Genomic DNA, 13,193 nt, shown 5'->3' with positions numbered 1-13,193 from the left:
TGATCGGACCGATATATAACTTGATTCAAATGGCAGAACAAGCTGAACAACTCAAACAAAATGCCCCTTTTCATTCTGATATAACATGCCAACAAGCCATATGATACACATATTTAACACCACTGGGTAAAAATATTACTCCCACCAGGGGCATACTCTCCTCAAAAGCACAAATATCCATATTCCGTCCAACGCCGAGAAAAATGTAAAAGCAAAACAATACCCAAAGGCTATGCAATACTAACACACGAAACTTGATATTATGCCCTGTTTCGAAGCACTCTTTTACTCGCCGGTGGTGGCTCAACGGCCAATCCCCTCCTCGTTCCTGTCGAGGTGGGCGGTTTTTTTGCATTGGACGCAGCGGTCCCTGTCTGACCCCTCGTCGTCGTTAGCTTTTTTGTCGATGTCGATGTGCCTGTGGCAGCTTTTCTCGTGGTAGTTATCCCAGACCTAGCAGGTTTCACTATTGTCGTCCCGGCAGAGGCATTGGAAATGGTAGTACTCGTGCTAGCGCTTCGCGTATGTTGCTGCCGTGTCGCAGGTCGAGAGATGGGCTTTCGAGTCGTGCCAGGGGCCCCTGCCGCTGATTTTGCGCCAGTGCCTCTCTTCATTCGCACAGATGCAGCACTACATGGCCGGTTGCCCACGGGAGAATCTTGGGGAGAGAGGATTTTACGTGCTGCGTCCCGGCTAGTTCTCGCCTTGGTGTTCTCATCTAGGTTTCCGTAGCTAGGTTTCAATGGAGATTTTACTGGCGATTGTTTCAAGGGTGACTGTGGGAATGTCCTCGAGTTGGAGGATTTGGGAGACAATACACTCCCTTGCGCGTGCTGGGAAATTACGCGCGCGGTGCCTCCTGTGGCTCCGGCTTTGCCACGTCTCTTTGGATTAGCGAGAGGAATGTGGATAGATTCAGGACAGGGCGCATTTTCTTTATCAGAGGAATGGATATCGTCACTAGAACCGGTTAGGAAATAAACACGAGCAGGCGAATTCTGGGGATATGGACACGAACGTCTTCCGTCTTGGCGCCTTGCCAGCTCTAATTGCTGATTGTTTCCCAGCATTCGCCTTATCAGCGGATGGCGCCGGCCTGGTGGCTTTAGAAAACCCCGACAACTTTTTGAACAGGGAGGGACTTGTGGTCATTTTCGACCTCCGCTTTCTCGCGGCTTCTGCCTTGGATTCGTCCTGGTGTTTTGCAAAGAGTTCACCCATAGTTTTATTGCGCAGAGCTATTGGAATACGGTTGATTCGCCGTTCAATTCTTGCACGGAGATCTTGGGCTTGAAGCGCATAATGTGCACGAAGGTTACGCGCTCGCTCAGTGACTGGCGAAGTGGTGAGCTCACTATCCCAGGGAATAGTGCGTAAGGTAAGAGTAACATACTCTCTAGTTGCAAATTTTCCATCAATGCTTGTTTCTGGCGTTGGGTAATCCTTAGTTTCTTCATTGGCGGGCTTCCTATGGGTGTGCGCACTGCTTCGTCGTCGAACGCGTCCGGATCCGGATCCGGGATTCTCCGCTTTGTGGAAGGATTAAGAGCCATATTCAAATATATGATAGAGTATCAGCTAATGATTTCAGGTTTCTTCGCCGGGTATATATCTGCACGTGTGCTTCAAAGTCGTGAATTGTTGCTGCCCATCCCGGATGGATTGAAGGGGGAACAAGATGGAACAGTTTGGTGTGCGACTTGGTTTGGGGGGATGTAAACAATGCCAAGACACTAGTGACGAAATGGCTGAGCTTCATGCGCCTAGGCCCAAGGCGGACTAGCGTGGCTCTCACGCAGGCAAAGCATCACCTCCAGCTATCGTAACATCGCAGCCAGACCACAAAGCAGACACCACAGTTCACGACCCGCCGCCCCTCCCCACCATCATTGATCCTTCTATTCTCACTCCGTGTGCTGTAGCTTCTGAAATTCTTTCCTTATTCTATACACTGGCACCTATCCATCCGCCAAGATGACGCTCGAGGCGACTATGATCATGTTCGTTGTCCTCCGATCCGATCTGGCCTACTGACATAAAAGCTAATAGACTTCGGCTGCAGTGTGGACAATAGCGAAAGCAGCAGAAATGGAGACTACTTGTACGTTTGAAACGTTGAGATTTTTTGAGATGCACAAGTTAATGCGCGTGGAAAGGCCAACGAGATTCGAAGCTCAAGCCGATGCTATCAACCTAGTTCATTCCGCAAAGACGCAAGCAAACCCAGAGTCTTCAGTCGGCCTAATGAGCATGGGTGGAAATGGGCCAGAGGTGTTGGTTACCTTTACCGTAGATATTGGCAAGATCCTAGAAGGACTTCATCGAACGAAGATCCGGGGGAATGCGCATCTCTCTTCGAGTATACAAGTTGCACATGTGAGCGTGGAGACATTTTCAGAGGCATTTGTGATACCTTTCATTTGCTATTCTAACGCTCTTTATTTTGAATCTAGTTGGCCCTCAAACACCGAAAAGAACGCGCACAGCGCCAGCGCATCATCGTTTTCACATGCTCTCCCATTTCCGAAGATGAAAAGACGCTCGTGAAACTTGCAAAGAAAATGAAGAAACACAATGTAAACGTCGATTTCGTTGCATTCGGTGATCTCGACTCGGACACGGTGAAGAAGCTAGAAGCTTTCCATGAGAACGTGAATAGCGGCAACGGGTCACATCTTGAGATAATACATCCTGGCCCGAATCTTTTGAGCGACTCGCTGGTTGCCACCCCAATTATTGGTGGGGAGGGCATGGGAGGTCGAGAAGGAGAGGAAGGAGCCAATGGGTTCGAATTTGGTATCGATCCCTCGGCAGATCCCGAGCTCGCTTTTGCCTTACGGATGTCCCTGGAAGAAGAGAAAGCACGTCAAGAGAAGGAGAAGCAAGAGAAAGAAAAAGACAAGGCTTCGCTAGAAGGCATTCCGGAGGAATCACAACCACTCCTTAATCAAAGTGGTGAACCTAGCGGAAGCAACCAGGGTCCGCCTGGTGACAACCGGAAAGACAAGGGGGACGATGGGGATAAGATGGACACCTCATGATGGCGTTATTTAGAATAGGTTGTTATATCTATCTAGATTTCTATGCTCGATGCATCCCTGGTGTTATTGGCGTACGTTTTATGAAGTTAAACCGAGCACAATATTTCGGTTATAGTGTGCTGCTCGTCCCGTAGCAGCGACTAAATAAATTGCTTTGAAAGTGTCATATGTATTGCTGGTGCAAATGGCAACATCACGGATCCACCACGCCCTCTATTTGTTTAACCTCGACTTCTCAACCACGTGCCCAAATGCCGGTCGAAAGCCTCGCACCTGACCGGCATCTCGATCTGATAGAACGGATTCTTCATCACATAATCCGCGTATAATTCGTAGACCTTGCGCATCAGCGTATCAACGTTGGGCATCAATGGATCGGTGAATAGCAAGAACTTCGTGCCGGTGATGGTCTGGAAACATGTCAGGCGGAATTTCTCCGTTTCAAGCACTTCGAGCCCAGTTTTCGGTAGGCCTGGGTTGGGGAGGGTGGAATGGGTGGTCGGCGTCGTGCTCGAGGTCGATGTAGATGTTGACGGCGACCCGGTAGCAATTCGCGGTGTGAGAGAGCGTGTGATGGCGTGGACGCTAGAAAGCAGCAGATGAGTCTGGTTAGCTGGGTATGTGCGCCTTATAAGCTGAGACTGGACAGACCCATGAAAGGTACCGGCTAGGACAAGGTAGTCATTTGTGGAGAGTTTCTGTAGCCCAGCTTGGAACTCGCGCTGGTAGATGAGGCCGCCGGCTTTGTTGATGATGACGAGCGAGAATACGACCCTGTTATCGCCACTGTCAGCCACAGTCTAGCTCTTTCGATATCCTTGGTGCATGGTATCTCTCTCAACCAAATCCCGGAACTCACATTGCGATTGGTGTCAGGTCATAGTCATCAGGAGAATTGGATTCTCGCCAGCGTAAGGCGCAATGGCAGGTACGGCGGGATGGTAACGTCAACCAAACCCCCTTGAATCAAGGATGGGTCACTATCTGGAAGGAAAGGTACCATTAAAAAAAATTCATGGAATTTGCATGTCCCCTGATTTTCCACGCTGCAACTGGCAAATGACCCCAAACCTCCGTGGATAGACGGGCTTACTACCAGACTAAAAATACACTGCTTTAACTGGCGTCAATGGTATCCCTAACCACAACGTACATCTGCAGCCAATCAAACAATTGAAACACAGGGTTATTGCTGAGTAAGCCACTAGGTTCGGCGATAATTTAGTGTCCTATTTCAAGCAATCCAACTGAATTGATCGAGCAGAGCATCCAGAAATGAAATGCCATAATATCGGTATCTTTAGTTGAGTGGCGCAGTTGGTTGGGCCTGGTGCATCGGGCATAATCTGTATATTGGAGTTTTGGCTATTGTGCTAGATACATCCACATTGTTCCGTCATTCGCATCACATAAGGGTGGCATGGTTGTGCAAGGCATCACGCATCCAGGATACCGCCATCAACCAACTACCAATTTGTGTGAGGAAATTTTGAAGCGCTGCTTGGGTGGAAGCGCTGGCCCCATGGGACGGAGTAATTCCTCCCCATAGTTTCTCCGTACTCCATCTTATTTTAGGCATCATTGTATACTTGCATATCCCCACAGTGTTTGGCACCTATCACCGCGTGGGGACTCGTCTGGCAGCCTGTTGTTTTAAACCCGCTCATGCCTGGGGGGTTGCTGGGACTGAAAGGCAGACAGGGTGTGTGGTAATACATAGCAGCGGTAAGGCTGGAGCCTGCAAACCCATCATAGTTTAGCGCCTGGCTGGGCAGGACGTCAGTTGTCGGGTCAGCCAGCGGATCCCCAACCTTCGCTTGCCCCAGCATCCTCCAGCCTTCGAGTCTTCGCTCTTCTGTATGTAGTCATTGGTCTGAGCAGCCTGGCTTGACTCACGGAGCGTTTACTATTTATCCGCTCACGACTCCATCTCACTCAGATGATTGTTTCCTCTTTTCGCCATTTGAATTTGCATTTCCTCCCTAAGAGTCCCTGGATGTTCCAAGGTCAATGAGACGGGCATAGATTCACGCTATGCTGGGCCGATATTAGATGGATTTCTGGTTCCTATTATGCATCAACGTCATCATTTGAAGCAGTACAAATTTAAAAGTGAATATTAACTGGCATATTGACAAAGGGCACATCCCCTCAGGCGGATAAATCTGTCATTTCTGATTCTTTGTAAAGGATTCTGCCTGGTCATCCAGCTCCAAATCAACATTTAGTCTTTCACCACGCCGTCTGAATCCTGATCTTGCACTTCTTAACTGCTTTTGATTTGACTAAAAGGGCATTCTTCACTGCCTAATTTTTCCATTGCATGACTGATTATGATGTGTTGTTGTTGCTGTCTGATCGCGTCTCCCCACATTTGTGTCTGATAGCCAACTTGCATTCTGAGGGGCTCACAGCTCCCAACTTCTTGTCATAACCCACTGTCCTCTCGACAAAACTCTCAACAAAATGGCCAACCAGGCTATCCTTCGAATTGGCCGGGTATTCTCCCTTCTCTTTATCAGTTTTGCTGCTTTGTTGTTCATGTTTTGTGTTTGCTGACTGACTGGGCTTTGGAACACAGGAAATCAGCCAGTTGCAACAAGGAACAGATCTATGTAAGTGGCACTTTATATCTGTGTAGCAGGTTTAGACGCGTTAACATCGTTTGTATAGCATTGGCTGTGGCTTGTCAGGAAGAAGACATTCGCAATGTCAGAGCCATGATAATCGGACCCGCTGAGACTCCATATGAGTTTGGCTTTTTTGAGGTATGATGAAACTTCCCCATGCTTTCCCGTGCCAAAACTAACATTTGGACACAGTTTTCCATTAGATTTCCAAAAGGTACATAGCCAATTTTGCTATTATCGTTGGTAGCTCTGTTGCTCATATCATGCGCTTCACGCAGATTACCCCGCAAGCCCTCCCAAGGTTGAGTCAGTCACTACCAATGGGGGCAGATGTAGGTTCAATCCTAATATTTATGCTTGTGGAAAAGTCTGCTTGTAAGTCTTCATGCTCGTCTTACTTCTACCCAGCAATATTGGTGCTAACATTAACTCGTCAAAGATCTATTTTGGGGTAAAGACTCTCCGATTACACCAATTTAGTGAAAATAATAATCAATACTAACTACAATTATTAGTACTTGGCGTGGCGAGAGTGGAGAGCAATGGTCTTCAGCCCAAGGGCTGGAATCCATTTTGATTTCCATCCAGAGCCTGCTGTCGTCCAACCCGTACGAGAACGAACCCGGTTATGAGGACGCCAGGGCGGAGAGTGATTTAAGGGCAATGGATAAATATATTGAAAAGGTAACTTTTGGAGTCCCTAGAGATGAACACTTCCTTTGGATCGCTCATGTCTATAGATTCATCATGAATCCCTGCGTGTCTCTGTGGTTCAGCGTCTGGAGGACGCACTAGGAATACAGCCAGATGGTACTGTTATCTCGCCATCCGGCAATTTGTCGGACGATCCAGATGAAGATGAAGACGAAAAACCACCATTTGAACCGTTTCACGATCTTTGCAAGAGACGCGTGCTTTGGTATTACGAATCATACATTAACATAATAAAAGAACAAGAAACCAAAAACTCCGTCGGGACGCGCTTTGAACGAATGCCTTTTGAGGGTGGTGGTAATACGATGGATGGGCGCTTCAACTATCCCGACCTTAAACAGCGCCTTGTTCGCATCAAAGATTGCATTATTCAGGAAACTGATGGTTGGGCGGCTGAAGGATTGAAAGCGAAATCCAACGATGCCAGGATATCCGTGAGTTTGCAACGACAATACGAGCAGATCACGGAAGACCTGAAAGCCAAAAATAATTTCACCGTCGATATCAGCCTTGAGGATGGCAACCCGTTTGTCTGGCAATTGACCTACTTTGGGCGGCCAATGACGCATCTTGATGGGGGTATTTTCCGTATCAAGATTTGCCTCAGCCCACATTTCCCAGAGGCCCAGCCTCGTGTCTTTGTGCAGACGTCTCTGTTCCATCATCGGGTCTCGAAAGATGGTGTCCTTTGTTACTTTTGCAGAAAGACAGAAGATATGAAATCCCATGTGGAGGCCATCGTGGCAGCTTTGGAGGATGAATCACCGCGATATGACCCGCGTGCGACAGTCAATCCAGAAGCTTCGAACTTATTCTGGGGCTCTCCGGACCAAAAGAAGCAATATACTCGTTTGCTTAGACGCTCAGTTCAGCGTAGTATTGAGTAAGTGAAAACCCAGCGGTGCCCAAAGAAAAGCAACGCAATGGGATTTTGCCCACCAGAGTGGCTGACCTTAACTGCTTTGCAGGGAATAATGCTAGATAATGAAATACGACAATTGAACCCATTGCTCATGATGTCCGTGATCTTGATACAGTTTTTGCTAAGATATGTTTTCTTTTCTATGGGCATTGCGATAACTGAACACGTTAGCCCGTTTCGTTTTCTTTCAACAACTACAAATTCGGACTACTTACTGCAAACAAATCACATAGACCTCATTTGTTTACTAATGTATGCAATGGGTCTAAATCAAGAAGTTTATATCACCTTTAACCAGGCTGTTCGCTTTCGCTGGTTGTGCTGTGAGAGATAGTAGCAGATTCTCCTTAATTTATGCTGTCTCTCTACTTTTTATATCAACACTGAGTTTTCGATTACTTTGCTCCTCTCTGGTTGACATACCAACTGATATTTAATGCTCGAGAATCAAAGCAGGGCTTGAGATGTGTTGATTAATTACTTCTAACCCGTTTCACCCTTAGGCCTACCCAACAATAAGCCCAAACTTACCTTTTCCTTCCATCATTTGGAATTCCCAGTCAATACCTTTAACTTCCTTTCTTGTAACAACATTCACCATTAAGCCTTCTGCTGGAATTGAAATTGCTAAAGCCATGCTCCTGTGGTTGATGCGCGGGGAAACCCAGTCTCCAACAACGGGCGAGATATCAAATTTCATCACGAGCAAGGAAACGAGGGCAAGGATTTGCGCAGTGGCGAAGTGCCTACCAGGGCATGTCCATGGGGAGGCCCCGAAGGTCATCAACCCGTTCCACCTTCGATCGCGTTTCCTATCGCCGCCTGCGCCAGGAGAGGCTCTGGTATCAAGGAAGCGACTGGGGTTGTAAAGATGCGCATCAGGGCCCCATATATTTGGATCCACATTTAGCACCTTCGCAGGCGTTTGTACGATGCTGTTGGCTTTGAGGAGGTATGTATCGTTCAGCTTTGTGTCCTTGGAAACAAACCTCACTGAGGCAGTGTTGGCACGCAAGCGGAGTGTTTCTTGCCATGTTGCGACAAGGAGGGGGCATTTATCGCGGATGTTATTCATGTTAAGGGTGTACATTTGTTTTGGTTTGCCCATCGAATCGTCGCATGGTTTGAACTGAAGGGCATTTTGGACAATTTCCTTGCGGATCTCTTCGAGCAAGTCTGGTCGAGAGAAAATGTCGAAGAGCACCCAAAAGGTCGACGGGGCAGAATTGCTCAGAAGCGGCAGGACCATTAAAGTTTCGAGCCTGGCGATGTCTTCAAGCGTCGTGCCGGCTTTTCTTTCTACTTCTAATCTTCGTTGCACAAACGACGACGCGTTGATATAGCCACATTTTTCGAAGTATTCAAGGGGCCGTTTCACGAGTTTCTCCCGCGCCTGATATGCTTCTCGGGCGATGAATCTTTGGGCAAAATTCAGTATTAACTTTCCCAGGCCAGAATCAAATTCCCTAAATTTTACGATTAATATCGCTCGTTCACTTCTTGCTCGGTTTTCGGAAACCTTACCATATTGCAGCTTCAGCCTCTCGATTTCTATATGGATTCATAGGTCCGTATATAGAGTCGGTTGTGGCCATGGTGAGGACATGCCTGCACCAGGTAAGGAGATCCACCACCTCCGTGGATCTCAAGTCATCTACGCTCTTTTTGATCGCTGCTACGGATGCATGGGTGATTCCTATCATTGCCTCTCCAAGCAGAACAGAATGAACAGCATCTTTCATTTGTTTGTCAAAACTGGATCTCCCCTTTTCAGAACTCGACGATACTATAGGCCCATTTCCCTTAATTCCAGCAGCCCGTTTTATAGCGAGCGCCGCAAATGGCTCGAATGATATATATTTGGCGTGACGTTGGGCCGCCGCTAGGAGACCGGGAGAATATATGAGGTAAATCTTCTGCCTGAAGATGTTGATTGTGATAGCAGGTAGCTGGCTCTGCGCGCTGAATACGAGAGATCGCTCCGATTAGCCGACGTCGCTCTTTTTTATATGCATGAGTTTACCTAAGGCGGACATAATATCGGTTTCCATATCGTGCTAAACCGATGAGGTGCCCGATGAAGGGAATCCTGGAAGAAACCAGTGGCGGTTCTTCAGGCGCATGGCCTGGGGCTATGAGGAAGCGTAGGAGGATGGACAAAACAAGAAGAACTAAGAGATGGAGATAAAATTGCTCCATTGAAATATGGTATATGTGGTGGGCAATGGGTGGCGGATTGACCCATTCTACCGGAAGCCGTTGGAGCGGCCACGCACACACTTATACTCAGCCATTCCTTTGATCCAGACAGAAAGGGAAAATATAATGTGAAGGTTGTACAGATTACCTCCACAGAAATTATACCCAAAACAGTCCATCAGCATTAAGGGGCATCTTAGCCTTGCGCAGCAAAAGAATTCGTAAATCCTAGAATGGCCTGCAGTCTAGATGGATATATGTGCATCTGACCAGACCTTTGAAAGGCATATCAGTTTCTGCAAAGCAGACACACCTACAGAGTACACCAACTGATAGAGTTTATCTTGATAACCTATCACATTGCCTGTGATCATCAATCATGGTGATGTGCCAGATCTATCTGACCAACTGAAGACAGCAAACAACTTTTTTTGGAGCTTCTGCGTCGTTTAATAACTTAAACAAAGGAACACGAGGTTCATAATTGCACTTAGACAGGGGGGTCCATGACAGTTAAATCCACAATTGAGCATTCCACATGTGCTGGATATACATTTTCAGGTGAGGGACGATTGTAACTCCACAACCAATGGGAACAATGCTGATACAGTTCCAGAAGCATGGTTGTTACCTTGCGGCTCTCTAACTCTTGGTTGTCACTGGTATATGCATGGAGTAGTCCTAGATTGGCTCAATATATCAGAATGATACAGTGAAGGATGAACTGCCAAGTTAAACATCAATACATTGTATGGCAGCTGGAAATTGAGCAATGAATGCATCATATAGTGCTAGCAGTCTCAAGGAAACAAGGCTAGCTGAGAGGATTGGCAAGGTGCCCAATCCGTAGACATAAGCCACGGAGGCAGCAATGGAGAATTTTAGAAGGGGAAGAAGATCTTCGGTTTTAGGTTAGCATTTTGGATCCCTACACTCGACCAAAAAGGATTATGTCGTATCAATTGGTACAAACCACACATCTCCCGGAGCATGGCTAACTCTCAAAAGAAGCTGCTGTTGAGAAGGTAGTGCTGCAGTAACCCGCGGCTCCATAGCGAGCAGCAATGCTCCGAACAATAAATACTATGAACATTAGCAGCATTGAGGCGGGAAGATGATATCGGCCTTGGAACATGGTGGAATGCCTACACCAGAGTCGGGAAGGACAGCTGAGACAAATGTCTTCCAACTAGCTCAGGATCCTCAAGCTACTCAGCAAATGAGCAGCAGAGGTCGTCACGCGCAGGAGAGAAGGAGTTAATACTTATCAACATGTCTTTCCACTTCCTTTACTATGGAAGATATCGCGAGCCTGTTGGAGGCACTGAGCATATTCTTCCAGCTTTGAATCTACTACTGAAGGCATCGCGGTGCCCAAAGTGGAGATACAGCTGCAGAGAGCGACTCTTTAGGCACTGTATCATAAAAACGGCCGCAAATGATTCCTGAAAAGATTGGGCAAACCCTCATTGCTAAGCATTACTGACTTGTCTGACTCCTCTATGGGGGTATCATGAGTGGAGGGAGTTTCAACAAGAGCCATTCTTGTTCTTGCTCTGTTCGCAATGCTCTGTACGGAGTGGGATTGGGGCTATCATTGCTTTTTGGTCTTGCGAGGCCGACTGTAGTTAAGTCATAGTCAATGTTATTAGGCCCCTATACCCTATACTCTCTAGGGTGGAAAGCCTTCATTCTAACCATAGATAGTAGTGTACATCCTTGTACTCCGTAGTAGGATGTCATGATCGCAGAAGCGGAACTAGAAGCTGGGGTGGGCAATTTTAGGATTAATGGATGGTCAGGCGAACTTTGGGACAGTGGAACAACCTCAAGGTTTCCGTCCTCCACAAACCTTCAATGGCTCCCCTAAACCGACAAAAATGTCATAATAACATAAGATAATTTCATATTGTCCAACTAGGGAACCGAGACAAAAAAGAAGAAGAAAAGAACAGACTGAGAAACGGCCAGCAGCATCATTTATACTCTTGCAATCGCTGGGGAATAGTCCTCTTTTCCAAAAGCTCGAGCTCCGTTCCCCACTGGAACGATGGCACCCGAACGTAAGATCGAGCTGGGCTCCGTCCTCGTTGTCGGCGGTTGCGGTTTTCTAGGCACGCATATTGTCGACCACCTCTTGAACTTCCCTTCTGAAGATTCTGGCTCCACGTCTCGCATCACCGGTGCCAACGGCGAGCCCGATAAACGGTTCTCATACCCCCAGCTCCGAGGCCGGTACCCGATCTACAAGAACACGAAGGTCTCTGTTGCTGACCTGCGCACGACCAACAATCGGCTCCCCGGCGCGGACTATTATGATGCTGATGTGCTATCCATCGAATCCCTACTCGAAGTGTTCCGCGCCGTTAAGCCCGATGTTGTGATTGACACTGTATCGCTTATGCTGGAAGGGAATAAGGAGTTGATCTACAATGTGAATGTGAATGGAACGAGGAACCTGTTAGAAGTTGCTGGAGGGATGAGAGGAGACTGGGGTGGGAAGTGTAAAGCTTTCGTGTATACCAGCTCTTCGTCTGTGGTGCACGATACGACGAGCGACTTGATACACGTTGATGAACGATGGCCGAAGATTACAGGCAAGCTGCAGCAAGAGTACTATACAGAGACCAAGGTTGGTAGTGCCCAGTATAATCCATGCAGTGGCCGCCTTCAGTCTCGTGTCTCCGGTGGATAATGTTGATTGACCTTTTACCTAGGCGATCGCCGAAGATATGGTTCTAGATTTCAACGGCACCTCACCCTCTGGCATGCTTACGGTTGCCATCCGCCCGGCAGGCATTTATGGCGAGCGTGACACCACGCTTACCTTCAAGATGGTCGAACACGCCGCCAAGTCATCCCAGCGGATCCTCAACTTCCAACTCGGCGACAACAACAACCTCTTCGATTTCACATACGTCGGCAACATCGCCTACTCCCACATGCTGGCAGCCGAGCTTCTCCTCGAGACCAAGAAGCGCACTGAAGCTGGCGCAGCCGCACCCCTCGATTACGAGCGGGTTGACGGTGAAGCCTTCAATATCACGAATGACAGCCCAGTGTACTTCTGGGATATGGCACGGACAATCTGGGCACTGATGGACCGCTATGTCGAGCCTCACCAGGTATTTGAGTTATCGGAGAGTACGTTGACCGTGGTCGGGGGTATACTTGAGACGGTGTTTGGCTTGTTTGGGAAGAAACCGCGCCTGACAAGACGAGAGGTCAGATATTCGTGCATGTCGAGATACTACTCGTGCAACAAGGCCAAAGTGCGGCTGGGCTACCGGCCGATTGTTCGTCTTGATGAGGGCGTGGCGCGGGCAGTTGGTTATCTTTTGGAGAAAGATAGTAATCTACGAGCGAAAAAGGAGTTGTAGGGATTTGGTCGGCATGTACTCCGTACACATAATGTACCGTGTAATGAGTCCTTTTTCTTTCTCCTTTTCTCCTTTTCTCCTTTTCTCCTTTTCTTCTCTTGTTTTCTTGTTTTTATATACTTTTCTTTTCGATCATCCGGCAAGCTGGCGGCCAAAACGGCCCAGTTCTGGAGCCGCTTTCGGCCCTCAGCTCGCCAAAACTTTTCTCCATGCACTCTCTCAAGTACCATCCATCCATGGCTCTCTTGAACGACGTGTTCTGAATATCTTACTGAGAACATTCAGCAAATTAGATACGTAGCACAGT

The 13,193-nt window shown here is 47.7% G+C and overlaps 6 protein-coding genes across 6 annotated transcripts; 3 read left to right on the top strand and 3 right to left on the bottom strand.

Annotated features, from left to right (window-relative positions):
- Positions 1-62: 62 nt before the first annotated feature.
- Positions 63-1,553, bottom strand: D8B26_000988 (uncharacterized protein; the record flags this gene model as incomplete). The annotated part of the gene is made up of 3 exons (XM_003070836.2): positions 63-960; positions 1,019-1,334; positions 1,394-1,553. 3 exons carry the CDS (start codon positions 1,551-1,553, stop codon positions 261-263), a joined length of 1,176 nt encoding a protein of 391 aa, XP_003070882.1. The 3' UTR covers positions 63-260.
- A 310-nt stretch (positions 1,554-1,863) lies between these two features.
- On the top strand, positions 1,864-3,041 carry D8B26_000987 (uncharacterized protein; the record flags this gene model as incomplete). The annotated part of the gene is made up of 4 exons (XM_066123406.1): positions 1,864-2,000; positions 2,063-2,101; positions 2,157-2,376; positions 2,454-3,041. The coding sequence occupies exons 1-4, from the start codon at positions 1,975-1,977 to the stop codon at positions 3,039-3,041; spliced, it is 873 nt and encodes a 290-aa protein (XP_065979480.1). The 5' UTR covers positions 1,864-1,974.
- Positions 3,042-3,152: 111 nt separating this feature from the next.
- Positions 3,153-4,122, bottom strand: D8B26_000986 (uncharacterized protein). The gene is made up of 3 exons (XM_003070838.2): positions 3,901-4,122; positions 3,693-3,815; positions 3,153-3,626 (listed from the first exon to the last, which is right to left on the bottom strand). Coding segments are annotated over exons 1-3 (489 nt in total). The 5' UTR covers positions 3,903-4,122; the 3' UTR covers positions 3,153-3,262.
- A 1,385-nt stretch (positions 4,123-5,507) lies between these two features.
- Positions 5,508-7,817, top strand: D8B26_000985 (uncharacterized protein; the record flags this gene model as incomplete). Its single annotated transcript, XM_003070839.2, has 9 exons — positions 5,508-5,540; positions 5,623-5,656; positions 5,715-5,809; positions 5,864-5,885; positions 5,950-6,046; positions 6,111-6,122; positions 6,187-6,355; positions 6,412-7,268; positions 7,354-7,817. 9 exons carry the CDS (start codon positions 5,508-5,510, stop codon positions 7,358-7,360), a joined length of 1,326 nt encoding a protein of 441 aa, XP_003070885.1. The 3' UTR covers positions 7,361-7,817.
- D8B26_000984 (uncharacterized protein) lies at positions 7,813-9,506 on the bottom strand (the record flags this gene model as incomplete). Its single annotated transcript, XM_066123405.1, has 3 exons — positions 7,813-8,773; positions 8,832-9,269; positions 9,331-9,506. 3 exons carry the CDS (start codon positions 9,504-9,506, stop codon positions 7,813-7,815), a joined length of 1,575 nt encoding a protein of 524 aa, XP_065979479.1.
- A 1,919-nt stretch (positions 9,507-11,425) lies between these two features.
- Positions 11,426-13,132, top strand: ERG26 (erg26, C-3 sterol dehydrogenase). Its single transcript, XM_003070841.2, has 2 exons — positions 11,426-12,138; positions 12,224-13,132. The coding sequence occupies exons 1-2, from the start codon at positions 11,557-11,559 to the stop codon at positions 12,884-12,886; spliced, it is 1,245 nt and encodes a 414-aa protein (XP_003070887.1). The 5' UTR covers positions 11,426-11,556; the 3' UTR covers positions 12,887-13,132.
- Positions 13,133-13,193: the final 61 nt, after the last annotated feature.

This window comes from Coccidioides posadasii, chromosome 1, assembly GCF_018416015.2.
Source record: "Coccidioides posadasii str. Silveira chromosome 1, complete sequence".
NCBI classification, from domain to species: Eukaryota; Fungi; Ascomycota; class Eurotiomycetes; order Onygenales; family Onygenaceae; genus Coccidioides; species Coccidioides posadasii.
The sequence above is the reverse complement of the archived record's forward strand: the minus strand, read 5'-3'. Positions and strand labels throughout refer to the sequence as shown.